The sequence below is a fragment of the Anas acuta genome, chromosome 5 (genome assembly GCF_963932015.1).
Source record: "Anas acuta chromosome 5, bAnaAcu1.1, whole genome shotgun sequence".
In the NCBI taxonomy this organism is placed as follows: Eukaryota; Metazoa; Chordata; class Aves; order Anseriformes; family Anatidae; genus Anas; species Anas acuta.
Genome location: NC_088983.1, coordinates 33,212,782 through 33,231,863, shown reverse-complemented (window position 1 = coordinate 33,231,863; position 19,082 = coordinate 33,212,782). Strand labels below are relative to the sequence as shown.

Here is a 19,082-nt window from a genome sequence, read left to right as displayed (position 1 = left end):
CACAGCAGTTATAACTGAAGTTGTACCTTCAAAGCATCGAACGCAGACCTTTATTTTTTCCCCTTACCAGTCAGGGAACTTAATGTTATTTTTACTTCCCTTCTTTACAAGCCAAACCGGTGATCAAATTCTTTCGTTTTATGCTAGAAATGAGACTTTAGGGAACTGCTTACAACTATACAGCTTCATTTATGTTCAGCTTAAAATCCATCACAACTAACACCTATTCTGTAAAACCCCCTTATCATCTACCACGTTTTAATTCACAAGTCAAATACACAGACTGTACTACAGTAAATAAGATATTCCATTGCAGGCAGCCTGAGCTCTGAAACCAGCAAATCACATTTTTGTAGTTTGTCCCTGGCTAGTAAAGGGCACATTCTTTTTCAAGTCTTTTCCTCAGGAAGGTTACTAACAACACTCCTCAGTCAGCAGCTTCTCAAAGCAAGATAAAAATCTTAGCATCTTGAAGACTTAACTATCTTTGAAACTATGTTTGAAGTCTATAGACTTCGAAGAAAACTGGGGGAAAAAAAATACAGGATTCTACAAGCTTAAGCTTGCCCTCCTTTAGCTTTTCAGTCCCTGTGGCTTCCAGACAATTTGTAGAGCTAACAGCAAAGTTAGATTCCGCTCCCATGCGCTTGGAGTCTGAGTTGACATAAAAGCATGTTAGCAAACATATCTTGATCTCTAAGCTGGGGACTTAAGAGGACAGACTTCTTCACAAACTATTTCTGGCATTGTATAGTCCTCTGTAAGAACACCACTAAGGAGACAAACAGAACCAAAACCACACACCTTGTCTGGAACTATGGAGAAATATGAAGCTCGTGTTGTTATGGGATTCATCCTGTAGTATCGTAAGTGCATGTCATCTTCTGCAGGTCCTGTTTTGCACTAGTTTCTTCCATGCTACTAGTGGAGTGAAGGATTTTTGTTAATACTCTGAGAACACACTAAGTTTTAACAACTGACCTGTAAGGCCAACTAGCACTATTCTAGTACTATTTAATCTCTTTAGTCAGACAATAATTAGTTACCATACAGGGATTTTATTTTCATTTGTTTATACAGTGGAAGGTTTTATTTATGGATTGATAAATACAATATCCAGTCTCACTGGGACAATAAGGCACAACTGTAGGTTACAGCTATATAGCCAGAAAATAAGAGTGCAACACTTACTTTAAAGCAGATCACAATGCCTACAAAAAAAATTAAAAACTTTTCTGTTAACATTGTTACATTCCTATTTTACATGACAGTCAAAACCATTTCACACACAGAGGTTTTTAATTTACATTTCTTTCTGGACTTGCTATGCTGCACTCTGCAAAACAAAGTGCAATATTTCACTTCGCAAGTCCTTAATTTAAAACAAATCAAAAATCCTTCAGAGACTTGCATGTTATTATTTAACACAAGTAATGATTCAAGGAACCAAGAACAAAGGAAATACACATTTGAGAGTAGTTTGAGACTGGTAAGTATTTATAGAAGTGTTAACACATGACAAAGAAGCAGTTATAACACTGATTCTTCAGTAAAGAGGCTCTTGTTTTGTTGTTTTTTCTTTTGTTTGTTTGTTTGACTGGAAGGTCCTCCCAGAACAGAGATGTTCAACTGAACGAGATGAGTTGCCAATCCAAACACAGAAGATTACGTTGATGTTGAATTTTCAATACTTTTATTATTTGATCAGGATTGTTATATTAACTGTGTCAATCATCCTTTCATTTAATCTTATACTTGCAGAGAGATTTGATCAGAAATGAGATAATATATTCTTTTAATAGAAATTAGATTAATATATTCTGAAATATCCCTATTACTCAGATTTGGGATAATATGCACTTCCCAAATGATATTCTTATGCCTGAGCTTTCATAAATATGGCTACCACCACCAACACAAATCTAACAGACCACGACTTCCATACTGGAAAGTGCAAATAATTAATGCCCAGGTCACTACAATTAAAAAAAAAAAAGTCAGTCATGTTTCATTACACTGTTATCAGAGGGAGGGCAGTGACAGAACTACAAATCCAGATTTTGGCATGGCTAGTTTTCTTGCATTATGTAAACTGGTAAACAAGTTTATACCTTCAGAGGCAAAACCACCCTGATAGGAAGTGGCAACCTAGAGTAAAGCAACCTGGAAAAGGTACTTTGTGGTCCACCAGTTGTCAAGCCTGGAAGCTAATCATAAGAAACAAGCTTGTGCATTTGCTACAGGAACAGTTTAAGTGACTTAGTGCAGAGTTCCTATTTCCTTTAAGGACACCATTGCCTGTCTCTCCACCAGATTCTCCTGTTGTCCCTGTGAATTCATCCCACAAATAAAAAGAAAATCTTCACCATACCTCTGGACTGTCATCATGCAATTAGTGCTAGTTTTACAATGAAGCCATAGGAGGAACTCAAGTCCTCATGCAAAAGGCAGATTTGGAAGCAGGGAAGAAACAAATCTGCATGTAAAAAGCCAACTGGGGAATTAAAAATAAAAGGTGGCTTTAATGTGGTATTGCTACTGGAAGCAAAGGTGAATAATTATTACTGCACCTAGTATCTGAGTAGACACTTGTCTCCAGAAAAGTGTTTCAAAAGGCATTTCTGTGGTATTTTCCCCTTTTCCAATTCTCAGATTCAGGGCTCAGAAGAATCAGTTTGTAAATTAAACAGCAGTACATAGGAAGGAGAAACATTTTTACTCATGGTAAAGCAGGGGACACAGGAGAAAGTAGCAATTAAAAATGGAAGGAAAATATTTTTTTTTCCTTCCTTTCCAAGTTCCACAGCAGCTATTTCCCTTTGTTTCTGATGCACACAGATTGTTCACATTGGTAGAACAAATCAGTGAAGGGTTGGAGATGATGTACTTTATATGCACCAGTAGCAATGCTCTGGGGAAAGGTGGTAAGGAAAAAATGAAGTTCTAGTCATTATATAGGAAGGGTAGAGAGGAAAAGGTTCTCCATCCATCAGTGAAGAAAACGAATACTCATTTTCTGCTCTACATCCACCTTCTCCAAAACCTGCAATGAAATCCAGAAACAGCTATTTCAGTTAATTTCCATAATATTTCTCTCCTACAGGTTTCTTACTACAGTATAAAGGAAATTGGCAGAAACAAGGGGTATCTTCGATTTGGCATAACATTTTCTCCTAGAGTGCTATTTTTTGCTCTGAGGACTAAGGTCCTCCTGATGAAAGAAACTTTAGCCATTACAGCACGAAGAAAGCTGTCAACCAATATGCAACTGATACACTTTGCCAATAGCCCAGAAAGGGTTGGACTATTCCATTTAGATAGTGTGAGAATGCATGGTGAGGAGAAGGAAGAACGGACTAGTGAAAAAGGGCACAAGCAGTCAATGAAGAGCTAAAATAAAGATCACAGCATCACTAATATAGATCATTTTAAAATCGGGGCAACAACTTCATGCAATGAATTGCCATCAACATTGAGGTAAGATGACATCATCTGCTTCAGACAATTTTTGGAAGACTTCAGTGTTCTGAGCTCAGAGTAATTCAAGTTTGAAAAGACCTCTAGAGGTCTTTTAGTTCAACTCCTTCAACCACTGCTTAAAGCAGGGCCAGCTACATCACTGCTCAAGGCCTTGTCCAGTTGAGTTTTAAATCTCTCCAAGGAAGGAGGCTCTGTTTTCAACACCTGTGAGCATCCCCCAGCAAAAAAAAGTTTTCCTTATGCCTAATAAGAATTTCATACATAACTTGTTTATTACCACATCTCATCTGTCCACTTCCGAGGTGAGTATGGTTCTTCTTATCAATGTCATCCCAACAGGCAGCTGAAATTGCTCCTCTATAGGACAGCTTTCTCCACTGACTCTATAATGGTTCCTTACTACTACATATTTCTGACAACTATCAGAAGATGCAATTCACAGGACTAGAGCCTGGAACTTAGTGGCTCTAATTCACATTAATGACATACATTAATGGTTAAAAATCTACAAGTGAAAATGGATCAGCAGAAGTTACAGCAGCAGAATACTCAGTTGCTGCTTCTCAGGCTACTTGAGTAGAAAGAAGCGCTTGCAAAAGAAAAGTTAGACTGCTGCATTGAAAGTCTTATTTCATCACCTCACCAGCAGCAGGCTTTGGAAGTACATGACAATTACCCGCCTGTAACTCTAAAGTTCCCTGTCACCCTTCATTGAACACCCTACTCTAGTAGAAAATACCTTTTAGAATCTAGCATCTCAAGTCTTCTTAGCATGGTGTGAAAATTCTCCAGTATATTTATTCAGTGCTGTAACTTACACTAAAGTATGGAGAAATGTATGGTCTAATTATTAACACCTTGACAATATATGACCTGTTCTAATAAGCCAAATGTAGGCAGAAAGAATATTCAAAAAGCTTCCTAGTTCTGTCTGCATTTAAGCCTGAATGACTTGCCCATTACTGAGCTGTTTCATTTACCCTTGTTCAAAATGTAGTTTACCAACCTTTACAAACTCCGCAAAGGAGATGGCACTATCACCATCTTGATCAGCTTCCTGGATTGTTCTGTCAGCAATGCTGCCAAGCTGTTCGTCTGAAATGTTTACACCAACCATCATCCGTAACACCTGTAATGTACAGAAGGCCCCAGATGATTTTAAAAAAAAAAAAAGACGCTGTTGATATAGGAACAAAAATTAATGCTGTTTTTCTCATGCATACTGTCCAGATAACTTCTTGCAAGAACAGAGGAAGATTAGCACAGAAATCATTTCTTGACAGAATTTTCTCCTGATACATCAATGTTTCCAGTGAACATCTTCCTTCTGTAGCCACCTTTTTCACTAGGCAGCACAAAGACGCAGGAGTATTAGAAAGTTTATGGAACTAGCAATTAATGCTTTATTCCAATGCTTTTGTCTATTTTTCCATATAAAACATACCCACTCTAGATTTGACTATTTGCTGTTTGGAATACTTCCTACAGGAATTTTTATAAGTATACAGTCAGGTGATTAACAGCCATTACTTTCTACATTTAGTAAAGCATTTTCTGTGCAGATTGAAGCGGGCAGTTGCAGTTAAAAGCAAATCCTTGTCCTACATCAGGAACCACAAATTGCCGTGTCTACTTCAAGATTAGTAGTATGTAATTACTCCTAGCTCAAGCCTAGTTTAAACATGCAGCCACTGATGAACTTTGATTACCTCTGCCGCAATTTCAAGAAGTTTTATTCTACTTAGAGAATACACAGAGGACTAGAAAAATGACCTCAATGTCCCTATGAGGTCTTGTTAGGAGCACCTTCAGAAGTTGCAGAAGGTAGCTCTCAGGAGGCTTGGTGTATCTGTTGGATATTTAACCATTTTTTCCCAGTAAGACCTTTCAGGAATCCTTTACAATTAGACCTTGTTTAGCTTAACACTTTAAGATGTGAATCTTGCACCCCAGTCTAACAAAACAATCTGGACTACCAAACGAGGTTATGGTCTCATACCATATCTAAAACCTTAAACCAGAGATAACAAAGAGCCACCAAATTCCTACAAGAATTTAAGACTGTTGAAACACCTTTTATATTCTTCAGAATGAAGAGCTGATAAAGAAGGAAGGTCATGATGGAATCATCCAAAGCAGCCCCATGTTATTTACCTGAAGAAGCTCATCCCTAGAAATCTTGTCATCTTTATCCAGGTCATATAACCGAAAAGCAACTACAGGAAAAAAAGAGGAACAGTTGAATTCAAGTGCCACTGTTTTCCTTCCTTTTGTCTAGGAAAACAAAATTTATGAATAACTACTATAAAAGAGAATTAACCAAATTTTCACTCACTGTACAATTGATGTTCAGTTCCACAAAAAGTTATTCCCACATACAGGAAATAACATTATTGCCAAGAAGAGAAAAACATTATTTAAGTACTCAGGATGAGAAGTTTCAAAAGCACTGTACTTAGAGTTATTTCCTCAAAGCCCTGAGCCACAGAGGTATAATTGCCACAAAGATATATTCAGTCCTTTAACTTCAGAGCCAACCATTTTTACATTTTTGTTCATTACCTTTGACTATGTTTTGGCTGAGATTTATGACAAATTTTAAGTGCTCTGAGGACTGTTGCCAAGGTTGTTCAGTGAGTGCTGTATTATACAGAAGACTGGAGAAAAACAGAAAAGACCATTCATGTATGGGATGTGGCTCAATACAAAATAACTGCAGTTTTTTTCAAAACATTTTGTTATGAGACATTTGGGAAAGACACCTATAACTCAAAATTTAACTGATTTCCTCAGATTCCAATTCAAGTATAGGTTGACTGATATTCTGAACAAGCTTGCAAGTGGATTTAAAAACAATATGTGTTTTTTTTTTTTTTTTTTTTAATATCATTCCACAAGAAGAGACCACACAAAAGATCCCAAACCCTTTACTCTTTTCCTACAAAAAGGAAAGAATGAATTGCTTTTATAAGAAGGCTCACATTACTTACAATGGAGCTTGTTACTTCGGCTGTTCAGTGGTTCTGGTCCATTCTGGTCTTTGCTCTTTTCATTATCTTCTATGGGTCGGAAGTGGGCTAGTGTCCTCATGAATCCACGGAAGTTGACTTGGTCCTCTCTGCACAAGCATTTTAGCAGGTCAGCTTCAACACAGCTTACACTTTTTTAATTTCAGTATAGAACAGTATGAATGTTTGAAGTGCCCACACAATGCAAACTAACTTGCACTTCCCCAGGGTTTGGCAGCCTGTGCTCAAAACCAGCTCTGACAGAATGCAGTTGTAACCTGGGATCATATTGCTGTGAAGAATGATGCATGGGGAAAAAAGCAGCAAGACATCTTTTTGGGAGCTACATGTTTCCTTGACTGCACGTTGTATTTAAGCTCAAGCCTTCAAACTTTTTGCCCCTGCCTGAGCTATCCTGCAACTATGCCTGAGAGCAGCAACCTGTCTTGCTGATCTGGAACCTGGCCTACAGAGCAATTTCCTGGACTAACCCAAGACTTGCTTCACCACTGTCAAAGTGTTCTGGCAACTAGTGCACTACTGACTGATGTGACAACTGTCCCTAGACCTGCTGCTGCTCTGCTTTTTGTTCTCATGTGCTGTGCCCTCTGTTGATGACTATGTTGCCCCTACAAGCTGTCATCTAGGGCTCCTGCCCGTGGGGCAGCCACCTCATGCTGCTCCCTGACAAGTTGCTCACTTTTCTCTACAGAAAGCGTGGGAAGCAGCTACATGCGTACTTCCCAGGTCTCCTACTTTCCATTCAGGAACCTGTATGGTATTGACTTTAAGAATAGATGAGAAAACATTCCTCATCAAATCAGTAATGAGGTGTTCAAAAACAGAAGCAGATTCCACAGAACTACCTAGAGACGTACAGTGAAGGGAGACAGTACTGGAAATTTGATTGCCTCTTTGGAATTATGTTAGAAGCATTGTAAGCTACATCTTAAATGTGATCCAAACTAAAAAAAGTTGATCTGTTAACAAAGGCACACTTAGAAGGCAAAAGGTAAAGAATATAATTAATTGCAATGCAGCTTCATATAAAAGAGCATTGCTACAAGTTTGCTGTAAGAACCAAAGTCCATACACACCCTTGACTTTCTTTAGAAGTGTTTAGAGGCATAGCAAGGAGAGTGGAAAACAGTGACACAGCCAGATCTTGTCAATGAATAAAGCATGCAAAACTCATGAGGTAGGGAAGTCTATTACTGAAGAATGAAAACACAGGAAACAATGTGCCAACACACAACAAGACAAATTTGAGGTATTCTATTATTACTAAATTCAAATTCTGTGTTTTAGTTGTCAGCATTTCACTTCTAATAGAGCTTCTGACAAAGTACAAGTTTTGAGACTGTTCACAAATCCAGTCAGAACTCACCCTTCTGGAAAGAAGGCATTGATAATTCGGTCTCCCAATGGATTGATAGCAAGCTCTGGAATCCGCTGGAAGTCTTCACGACTAAGTAAAGCAAAAATACAACAAATCTATATAATAAAGTCTTCAAGTCAAAGGAAAAAAATGCTTAAAAACAAAAAACATTAGCATCTAAATTCTTTGTGCTAGAAAACTTCCTGAAGTGATGCTAGTTTTCAATTTAAGGAAAGGAAAGCTTCTGAAATGGCTTTGAAATGAAAGCAAGCTCTTTCATACATATTTAGGAGCCACATCCTCTGAGTTAGAATGATTTTCCCAGACTAGCCCATTCCAGATTCTAGGATAATACCATGCTATGCTTCTCCAAGTATACTTGCCAGCAATCCACTTGTTTTAATTTCATGTAAGAACTTCCTACATTATGAATGCCAAATGCCAGATTTTAACTTCCTCCAAGAAACACTCCTATTTTAAAAATTTAAATTTAGTCTTTGACAGGGGCCTGTATACTAGATGCAACATCACCAGGTCATTGCAAAGACTCACTACTCTCTCTCACCAGTCACTCTCTTTTCTACTTATGATTATATGTACACAGCTAGTATAAGCATAGCAATGCTTGTATTGTTACAACTTCTGATCTGGAAGACAGAAGCTGTACTGATGTAAACACATTTTAGACATGAGCACAGGTTCATTTTATTATTAGAGTTGCTCTAATTCTTTTTCTTTCAACCTAACAGAATCTCACTAACAGGAAAGTGAGATAATCTTGGTGTTTCCAAGGTAGGCTCATGTCTTAGTGAGTATTTCAGGAAACAGGGTTTGTTTTTTGCACGTCATAGCAATTTATCAGCTAGCACAAGGCATACTTCATAATCATCTAGGCTTTAGAGTACAAAGGTAACAGCAACATGGTAAGGCTGTGGAAAAAAAAAAAAAAACACACAAGAAAAAACAACCCGGCCTCCCACAACCTGTTTTGTCTGGATGCAAAACTTGGCACTTCCTGCCTGATCTCAAGAAATACTGGCTATTCTCTTCAATAGAAATGCAATCCTGTTGTTTCTGAAGTTTTCGTCTCAAATGTGGTCATGGAGAGCTTGCTACTTTTAAGAACTACGCTCACTAAATGAATCAGCAACAAGCTTGCACTAAAGAATCTGGAAGAGAAAAAAAATCTGCTTGTTCTTGTTTACTTAAGTACAATACCATTTTATAATACTGTGATCTTAAAGAAAGCAGGAAAAAGGAACCTGCTGGCCTCTCTTATTACTAGTTTAGCCTAAGACAGAGCAAGATGTTCTAACCGTAAATGGATTCTGAAGCACTTCTTGAACCTAGTTACACCACAGCACTGTTAATCTCAATTGTAGTACATCTGATCCAACAGAGTTAAAACTGTTTGACTTTCTACTGAAGTGACCTGATCATATTTTTTAATCTAGTCCAGAGAACATCTACTCTGATCAGGTCTGAATTATTTTTAATAAGCAAAATTACCATCTGCATAACATGATTAACTTGTTACAATACCCTTCAGGACTGCCGCATTTTCAGCTACAGCTGAAGGGCACAGTATGCATTAGTGACTTCATCAGCAGATGCACTGATGTGGAAAACCTATGTTGCTAAAATATTATTGTTAGTTCATAACTTCAATGCTAATATTTACAAGCTAGAAGCAGCAACTGCTCTCAGATTCCATTCAGCACAAAATCCTAACACTTCAAAGCATACTTCTACTTGCATATCACTATTTCTGAGTATTAAGCCTCAATTTACACTCAGCATTTCAGCCTCCAGTTCTGCTTTATAGCAGATTAACAATTAACCACAAATAACTCTCCAGGTTTCAAATCTATTTGTCCTGTCATTATCAGGATTGCAGTAGACCATTTTTGCTTGTTAAGAGCACATTACTGAGTGAGTGTTATAATTGAAATAGCTCAAATAGCCATAAAAGTAAATGAATGCATGATGCATTTATAAACTCAGGCTTCCTGCAGGCATTTGGGACAAAACTTCACCTGGCTGAGGCTGGAGCTCATAGGAAATCTGATGCCCTGTATTTCTGTTTATGTGCCATAGCAACAAGGCTCTTCTGACGTGGTATTTCTAGGGCCCAGATTTTACTAAATCCTTACTTAAACATAACACAAAGTAGCCTTTAACTGCATGTTATCATTATGCAGACCAAATGGTTTTTATATGCGCCACAGCATTCACACTCATACTTTGCAGCAAGGAATCTGTGGATTTTAAGATAAGTATTTCTAAGCATGAGTATACCCTTCAGGGCATATCGCAGATCCCTATGCTAGAGGTGGTTGTCTTATCCTAAAGGCTGCAAGGGACCTACTGGACCCTCTTTATTTCTGGCTGCCCTTCTACTTCTAAATAGTAAGTCACAAGCACCATTACCTAACGGGGATGAGCATGGGGCTATCTTGAGCCCAGGGCAAGTGAAAGAAAACAAGCCATATGCATAACGAAAGTTGTGGAAGAAAGGAAAAGTGTCCACAGGGTATAAGCAGTAAAAAATAATTCAAAAGACGGAAATAATTCAAAGAGTACGGTGGCAAGATGGTCAGATTTAACAGGTTACTATTAAAGAGATATTTCACTACTCCTTTCCCTAGCTAACATTAGCTTTATCATTCATCAGACTTTCTGGTGGTCCAGGCACCTCACTAACCCAAAAGACAGCTCTCCATCCTCCCAGCTATTTTCCCGTTGAATTAGACTAATTTTTGAATTGCTTCAATTTACTAATAGCACCACAGCTGAAAAGATGTGTTAGGAGCCTGGAGAAGTAATTAAAAGTGGTCATTCTCCTCTCATAGTTGTGTCAGCCACTCATCTAACTTCATCCTCACACATGGCCTATAGGAGTTTAAAAGTTTAACTGTGACTAATGTTTATAAAGCAATTATTCCAAAGTATACCAAAAGTAAAAGTGATAATTGAAAGAAAAGCAACAGGGAAAAAAAAACTTGCATAAATAAAGGAAAGCACAGGCAAGGACAGGAATGTGAATTAGTATAGTATCCTATCATTCAGCTGCCCAAACCCATATGATGCTTGTTTTGTGTGTTTTGGATAAAGCTGAAAATCCTTTGCATTTTCTTAAGCAAAGTTAAAGAATTTTATGTTCAGGTAGCTAACCTGCTCATTCTAGTGTGAATACATGCAGTATCAGTTTGAACTATTAAGAACAAACCTAACACTTTCCCAGACTGAACTGATTCAATTTACTGACCAAGATCAACAGATGGCTTTGATAGCTTGTTACCCTGCTCTCAGGACCAAAGGCTTTCTGAAGTTCTCTAGGATACACTGCCTTGTGAACAGTTTTTATAAGTGCAAGACTTACATAAACAGCACTGTGTCTATTCTCCTAGTATCAGCTTTCAGAGCATTTGCCTCCCTTCCTCTTCTATACTCACCAGGGTAAACTAATTGCTGTTCAGTAAAAAAAAAAAAAACAAACCTCTGAAGTGCTTAACATGTCATTTCCTCAGTACAGAAAAAAGTATTGTAAGTGGGAGGCTCCATGCAATAGTTACATGCAAGAGTAGCAGTTAAGACAAGTATCTTGTTTTATGGTTCACTACAGGACTGCCTAGAGATACTTATACTGACTCATAAGTAGGGGATAGTTTTGGAGCAGATGCATGATGTGTGGTGCACACTTCAGTACCAGCTCTCAAAACAGCCGTAAAACTCACTGCATCAAGCATATGCTTATCCTGTTCACATACTCCAGTACCCTCATCTGTGAGATCAACATGAAAAGGAGAGGTGCGCACGCTGGTTTCCTCCCAGCCTACAGTCAGGATGTAGGCAGAACTGATATGGATCAGATTTCACAACTGTATGTAGCTACAGATATTCCAAGGCATCAACCCTTTGTTTTGGCAACTCTGCTTGCCACAGTATTGAAATCAAAGGAAGTTTTGTCCTTGCTTTTACAACCTGCTTTCATTCATACAGTACAAGCCAGAGTTTAGCCATTTTGTTTAGGAAAAGTGAAAGAAAAATATAATTTTCTTTACACTTTTAGAGAACTGATAGCACTTAATCAGTAGCCAAAGTTGTAATTGGAGGATAAAGAGGGGAAAGAGCCAAAAGGCACATGAAGCTGTCTCCATCAATACTCTTCCTTTATATCTCATATATCTTTGCAAAGACACCAACTTGGAACTGCACATCAATACAATGGATGGAAACATCTGGCTAGGAAAGATCTCAGCTTTGGATTATAGTCCCAGAATGAACTACCTACCTTCTCTAACTACCATGAGCAATAATCATTTACCAAACCTGCTCACGATGCTCTTTACTTTGCCCATTTTTGATACACAGGCAAGGACAACACAGTTCTTCCCCTTCTTCAGAAGCACGGCCCATATTTATGGATGTTTCATGCCACAAAAAACTGCATAACACCTGACCATGATCAGAAAAAGTGATTTTAGCTATGTCTGATTTACAAGGCAAAGGTGTAAGAGCCTTACAGAAAATCATTCTTGCTTACAGGGAACAATCAGAAGATACTGCTTCCAAATTGTTTGATGGCAGTAAGCACATAACTTCATCTTGCTTATGTGAAAGTAACAAGTTCTTTGATAAGTATTTCCGAACCAACCATAATTTCTAAGCTTCCGATCTGTAATTCTCAATCTCTTCCTCCCCATACCTCACCATTGTTTTTTCAGGAAGTACTTTTTCATTACTTAAACTTGATGACTGTTTCCACATATTGTGGGTACTAGGACAGGTCACAAAATTCAAATGCCACTCTAAGCCAGCCGTGGCTGGGTGCTGGCTATGCTTAGAGGCCCAGACTGCAAGTTAATAGATCACAGTTTGCATGCTTGCTGGGATTTTCCAAAAGAACTTCCTTTCCCCAGAATCACATGATTATCAACAATGAAAGTTAAACTCCTCCTGATACCTAACACCGAAGCCAACCATTGTGCAACTGATACTCATAAAATATTTGATGAATTACCCATCTCACATAAATTAAGTACAACACTTGAAATTTATACAGTTTTTGTCTGCAGTAGGTGAATTTAAAGTTGGAGGGAGGAGTTGAGAAAGAGCGTGTGCCTACATTCAGTTTCAAATTGTGCTAGACTAGTCTAGCAGCCATCATCTTTGATAATCAGTAAAAGCTAAACCCACATACAGAGTCTGAAGAGGCTGTCAGCGTTCTCTTTAGTTCTGAGAGTAGTTGCAGTCTTGTTATCTACAGTCAGCTGGTCTGTATGTCACAATAGCCACTGCTACAATGTATGATGCATTGGCTTCAGTGGCAGAGCAGGCTTAAGAAGTTCCTGCCCATCCCATCCCAAGCCAATTGCTTCCACGCCCACACTCCATTTTCATCCCTTCAGCTATGGCAGTCCACATATTCGCAGTGCAACCACAGTTCAAATCACTGGAGTCAGACTGAAGAATATCTGAACAAGCCAAAAAAGGATGGAAAGCTTTTTTAACCAAAAATAATCACTTAGTTTTGTTTACACTATAACAACTGCACAACCAGTTACTTAAATGTTAACTGAGAAGTCAACAATTTGTGGCACCAGAAGGAACTGCATATGAGTCAGAAGGAAACTGCAGGCAGCTAGTGGTACTGCCAAAGGGTATATCTTACAACTTTGCACTTTCACCTTTTCAACAGTGATTCTAGCATTCTGCCTAGCCAAGTTTATAGGTAGGTCTAGCTTTATGTTTGTAGTGCATCCTACAGTCACATTTTGCAAGATCGTATCATACAAAACCCTGGGTGATCCCTGAATCTGTATTCACTGGGTCAGGATGGAATTGCTATGAAGAAAATTAACTCCATCTCAGCCAGACCCCATATGCTATGTTCCAAGGTCCCTTTCCACTTTCCACTCCTATATTGTCTCAAGCTTCCTTGTGCTCTGGTTCTGGCAGATGTGATTATATGGTGAATGTGAAACAAAGGCAGTTGCCCATGTTAGATAAGAGCAAGTTCCATGGTTCAACATTTCTGAACGTTTGTTGAGAAACCCTGAAATCAACTCTGGCCTTCCTGGTATTAACTACAAGCCTTCAGCTCTACAGTAAAGACACGGTATTTAGAGCACCCTTACTCAGTTCAACCATCAGATTTCTCCTGACCTCTCATAAAAGAACAAACTTGAAATTCCACATAGACAGTAGGTATGAAGGAACCTGTTATAACAGCCTCACTGATTCACCATACGAGGAAAACACGCAGGCATCCTGCAACAGCAAGCCACCATTACAGATGTGTCAACACAAGGAGAGCCAAGTTAGTGATGGTACCTACCTCAGAGTGCCATTTTCTCCTTTGTCCAGGCTAGTGAAGCGACTATACAAGCGAGTGATTTGACTGTGGGAGACTGAAGGACGAAAAAGAACAAACAGATTAGCACGTCAGTGTTTCCTTGTAGGCATAGAACCCATTACACTGAATTACTGTTACCGGAAGATTTGAATTACAGTTCTACTGTATTTTCTTACATTCCTTTGTGGCTAGAAATAGTCTTAACACCTCTACCAATCTCTTCTACTTCATTCAGAACACTAAAACCTTTCCTGTAGCATCTTTCCTTCTCTTTTGTTCATCTCTACTCCTGTTGTCTGTTTTCTGTCCTTAGATGGAGAATGTATTGTTTCTCTGCATTTGGCAAATGGTCAAACTTTATACCTGGTCACCATTTGTCCTTTAGAGAACTGCCTGAATCTAGACACAATTTTTCATTTTAGGTTTCACAAAATTAATCTGCAGGCTTCTGGGACAATGAATTAAAAGTTGAAAAGGCTATTTTTAAACAAGTTCAGGAGGAAGTTGGACAAAACAAGCAGAAATTTATTGCTGGTTAAGTCTCCAATTTGTAATAACGATGCCAAAGCCACTTGTTAGATTTAGCATAGTGGTGTTGATATTATCATGATTAAAATATACCAGACATCTAGATCTTTAGATTAGTCCATGGTGGAAACGGGGGAATCTGTCTAGAGCATCAGTTCCTGTAACATCAGAAAATTGTCTAACAGAAGATGCTGGCTATTCAGAGTCCCTTCAAAAGTTAATAAATAGATGGAGTAAGACTGCATTGAACTGTAATGTTTACTCAGTAAAGGTGTGATTTCATACAATGTTGAACCAGTACTTCGTGTAATGTTTGGATTCAATTGTTTTAAAAGCCTTCACCAGCCCATGTATAAAACTTATTTGGGAACAGGTTGCACAGCAGTTTTCTGACCTGTAACTACTGAGGCAATTTTGTTGTTGTTTCAATCAGGTTTGTTCTTTCTCTAGCCTATTTGTTTAGGTTCAAACATTCCTTCCAACTGTTTCTTCCTTTAGGATGACCTGCCAGTAACTTTTTTTCCCATATCTACTCAGCAACCTACATTCTTTGCACTGGGTTGGGCAATTTGCTCAGTTCCACATAAGGCAACTTCTCTACAATCAGATCAGACAGCTTGCTCAATTTCAAGTTAAGCAACACACACATAGAAAGCAGACACTACTATTTTAAAGACTTCTAATTTCTGTGTTTCTAATTTATTATTTTAGATACTACATGCAAACACAACAATGGATTATGAAACAATAGTAGCCTGGGGTTACACCTCTGGTAAGAAGCCTTGCACTTCCACAGCTCCTGGAAAGAGTGATGAGATTTCCATTCATCTACCAGTTTCAAGCCAGTGTATGCAACTCCATTTTTTGAACACCTCCGTAATAGTTAGAATGGGATGAATTTGCAGCTATTGACAGGAGAAGCAGTGTTTTTGTTAACGTCATACTAGACAAACAGCAGATCACAGCAATACGACAAAGGAAGATGATTCAGATCAACCACTGTATTTTCAAAATTTCCTTTTGACTCCCATCCTTCACATAAGTTGCAGCACTGGACACTTTTCAAAGCTTTCTCATGCAAAATAAAGATTCCTGACACACTCTGCTGACCAAAAGAAAACCAGAACAAGATTTACAATTTATGACTGCTTCTTAAAATCAAAAGCTAAGGCTTAAAGCTACTTGAAACAGGATTTTATCTATTCTGCTGTTATTAAGGCCCTTCTAAACATTTAAGTCAAGCCCCCTATGTTAGTAGCTGTATGTTATTTTACTTCTGCCAAAATCATTAGCAAGTTGTTTCTAATTAGATACTCTGAAAGTTTTGTCCAAAACAGTAGCACAAGATACATCTTTATATTTTCCCTAAATACACCATAGAGTATAAAATAACAGGAGAAAAAGGGTCAAACCTTCTTGAAGAGCATTCCAGATTCAGGGTTTGTTTTTTAAAGCATCTTTAACAGGGAGACTGCTTGTACTTTCTGATACATGTATTACTTACATATTTCCTAAATATGTAAATAACCATCAGAAAATTCATCACCTTTGGCCACTGAAATATTTTTTCTTCTATGCTGTCATTGAGCATTAGTTTATTATTAAATGTTACGTGAACGGTTTCAAAGCATAGGAACAAAGGCTATGAATTAGAGTTTGAATACTGTTACATTCCAATGGCTTTCCAAAAAAGCTTTCAAGAGTGCTGACAAGTAACATACATCTTGGTCCTTTCATTTGTTTTTTATAGTCATACTGAAATGAAAAAATAATTAGGAGTACTTGAGTTTGTTTTTTTTTTTTTTTAAACTCAAATTTCAAAATACTTATATGCAAAACAAAAGTTCCACAACACATGTAAGGTTTCAGACTGTCAAATTCAGACTTAACTCTTATAACTGAGAGCCTACTGAAGATTACCTACCACTAAGTAGAGGTTTTCATGGACACATTATTCCTCAGTTCTTTGAAGCACTGCCTTTGTAGATATTTCTAAATTTATTATGCTAGGAAGTGTTCTTAATCACAATAAAAAAACAAGTAGCATAGAATTTGACTCCAAATTTATAAGTTTATTCAAGAGATTTTTAGACATCACTGTATGGCTTGTAACACGCTATGCTTCTCAGAGCTCTCTCAGATTTTTTTAGTCTCTTCAGCTAAGGAATATTAACATATAGTTTATCACTCATTATTATCATCAGCTATTCAGTTTTGTGCTATATAAAAATGAAGCATAAGGATAGCAAAATTCATTCCAATTGGTTAAATTTAATATTCACTGTTGTACTTACCCCAGAAAAACTGGAAAAGACATTTTTCCATAATAAATAAACCAAGACAGAAAAAAATCCTTAGTAGTGCTCACCAGAGCATCAATTCAAGATAGACATGTATTACTGCCAGATCAGGTCACTTCTACAAAGACTGTTTCTCAAACTCTTTAATAGGTGAAGTATCATCAGCATTAGGTTTCTAACAAGTTACAGGATACTCTATTGAGTAAAACTACTATAGCATTCCTGCTGTGAACTTCATCCCAGATAACCTACAGTCCTGTTTTTCTCCCATCTTGTACCTTACTTAAATATTTGCACTTACGTGAAGTGTTTAAGTGCTAAAGCTTGGTGGAATTTTCCATCTACCTATAAAAGTACAGAAGGCAGAGGAGAATCGCATTCCTGGACTGTTTATAGACATAGGAAAAAAGATTTGATCAAGCCAAAGAGACACCCTATGATGACTTATAAGCATGAGTCAGAGATCAGCAATACTTGATTAACAAAATTGTATTTAACAACTGATAGAACTGAATAGTAAAAACACAGGGAAATGAAGCAAAAATCAGGCCACAAGGCTTAAACATGCTGATCACAATCCTAACCCTCCCAAATTAAAGATATGATCAAAGCTTTTAGAGCTGAGTGACTTTATTGCTTAAAATGTCATGTCTATACAGCTATCTTAATAGTATTTATTTAGCCATCATATAAGCAAAATTCTAGGGATCAAACTGCATCAATAATAAAACAAGGGAAGAAAGAAGTGCAGCCTTCTGAAAGAGCATTCCAGCTTTGGTGTTTGTTTTTTAAAGTGTGATTAATAGCCAGGCTACCTTTACCCTATAATTTTCTTGTTTAAGAAGAAAAAAACATTAAGTTCTTGCTGAATAAGCAGATTTCTATATTCTAACTTGTTTATCATGACCCTCCTGTAGAATGTTCCCTTGACAAATGGAAAAACGATCATGACGGAAAGTATGTTAACTCACTCAGCTGTCCATTACACTGGCCAATACAGTCTTAATTTTCTTGCATTCCTTTTCAGTATTCACTTGTTTACCTGACACACAAAATGCTATCACCTAAAACAAATACATGACGCTTTTGTTGAAAAGAAAGCAAATGAAATTATTTATGTAGCATGAAGAGATGGGCAAGCATGAGGACAAACACATGACCTAAAAGACATTGTTACCTGAAGAAAGAGAAGAAAAAACAAGCAGCAAAGTGATACCATGATGTCATGACCTTCCTGTCTGATTAGTTTAAAAGGTACCCTGTGTTTATACAATTTGTTTGCCAGAATTCTCAGCTTAATCCATCTGACTGGAATAGACAGCAGCAAAACTGAGTTCTACCTCTTCTGAAGTACTTTATGGAGAGCAACTTGTTCAAGTACCATACAGCAGAAGGGTGAATATGTTCTGGTCCAACTAGAATAATACTCTCAGCTTCTGACTAAAACAAGAAATTCCTTTTTCATTTGTTAAACATGCCAAACTTACACAAGTGTCGCTACCTCCTTTATGCTCCCAGTGCCAACGAGGGTATTCACTCTGAATACCCTTAAGGCAACTTTTAAAAAAAAAAAATTACAACGAGAGCGCTCTGGGGGGCTCCAGCAGCTGCTGGAGACAAACTCCAGCCCCAGAGCCCACCTCAAATCGCGGCAATGGCTCCTGCGGCAGCCCGGGGCCGGCCGGTGACAGCTCCCGGGGACGGCTGCGAGCGAGGGGCACCCGCCGAGCCGGGATTTCGGGCAGGCGGCACCCCCTCACTGCACACAGGCCTACAGGAGGCGCCTCGCACCCCCACAGCCGCCGCTGCCCGGTTGGGAGCGCGGCGCCGGCTCCTTCCCTCCCCGCCCTGAGGAGCCTCCGGCCCGCCCGCACTCACAGCCCGTCTCCTTCTTGATCTCCTCGATCTCCTCGTCCCGCAGCAGCGTAGACGCCCGGGAACCCATCTCCGCAGGGACCTCGCCGGCACTCCGCACCCACAAGACGTCCTACAGCCGAAAGCCCACAGCGGTGCCGGTGCCGCCACCCCCG

The 19,082-nt window shown here is 38.5% G+C and overlaps 1 protein-coding gene across 2 annotated transcripts; it reads right to left on the bottom strand.

The window, feature by feature from the left end:
• Positions 1–1,484: 1,484 nt before the first annotated feature.
• CHP1 (calcineurin like EF-hand protein 1) lies at positions 1,485–19,072 on the bottom strand. Of its 2 annotated transcripts, none has more exons than XM_068683882.1 (7): positions 18,931–19,072; positions 14,207–14,279; positions 7,876–7,956; positions 6,471–6,598; positions 5,635–5,696; positions 4,487–4,609; positions 1,485–3,043 (listed from the first exon to the last, which is right to left on the bottom strand). In XM_068683882.1, exons 1-7 carry the CDS (start codon positions 18,995–18,997, stop codon positions 2,990–2,992), a joined length of 588 nt encoding a protein of 195 aa, XP_068539983.1. In that variant the 5' UTR covers positions 18,998–19,072; the 3' UTR covers positions 1,485–2,989. The 2 variants fall into 2 exon arrangements, with proteins under 2 accessions (XP_068539983.1, XP_068539984.1); XM_068683883.1 differs by lacking the exon at positions 18,931–19,072 and adding an exon at positions 15,520–15,825.
• Between the last annotated feature and the right edge of the window lie 10 nt (positions 19,073–19,082).

Bases quoted from the DNA above. Each gene is read 5' to 3' on its own strand.
- CHP1 (XM_068683882.1), bottom strand. From the start codon at position 18,997: ATGGGTTCCCGGGCGTCTACGCTGCTGCGGGACGAGGAGATCGAGGAG. The intron at 6,599-7,875 runs GTGAGTTCTGAC...ATGCTTGTGCAG, and splicing joins AATGCCTTCTTTCCAGAAGG to AGAGGACCAAGTCAACTTCC. The intron at 3,044-4,486 runs GTTGGTAAACTA...ATTTCATTGCAG, and splicing joins CCTTTGCGGAGTTTGTAAAG to GTTTTGGAGAAGGTGGATGT.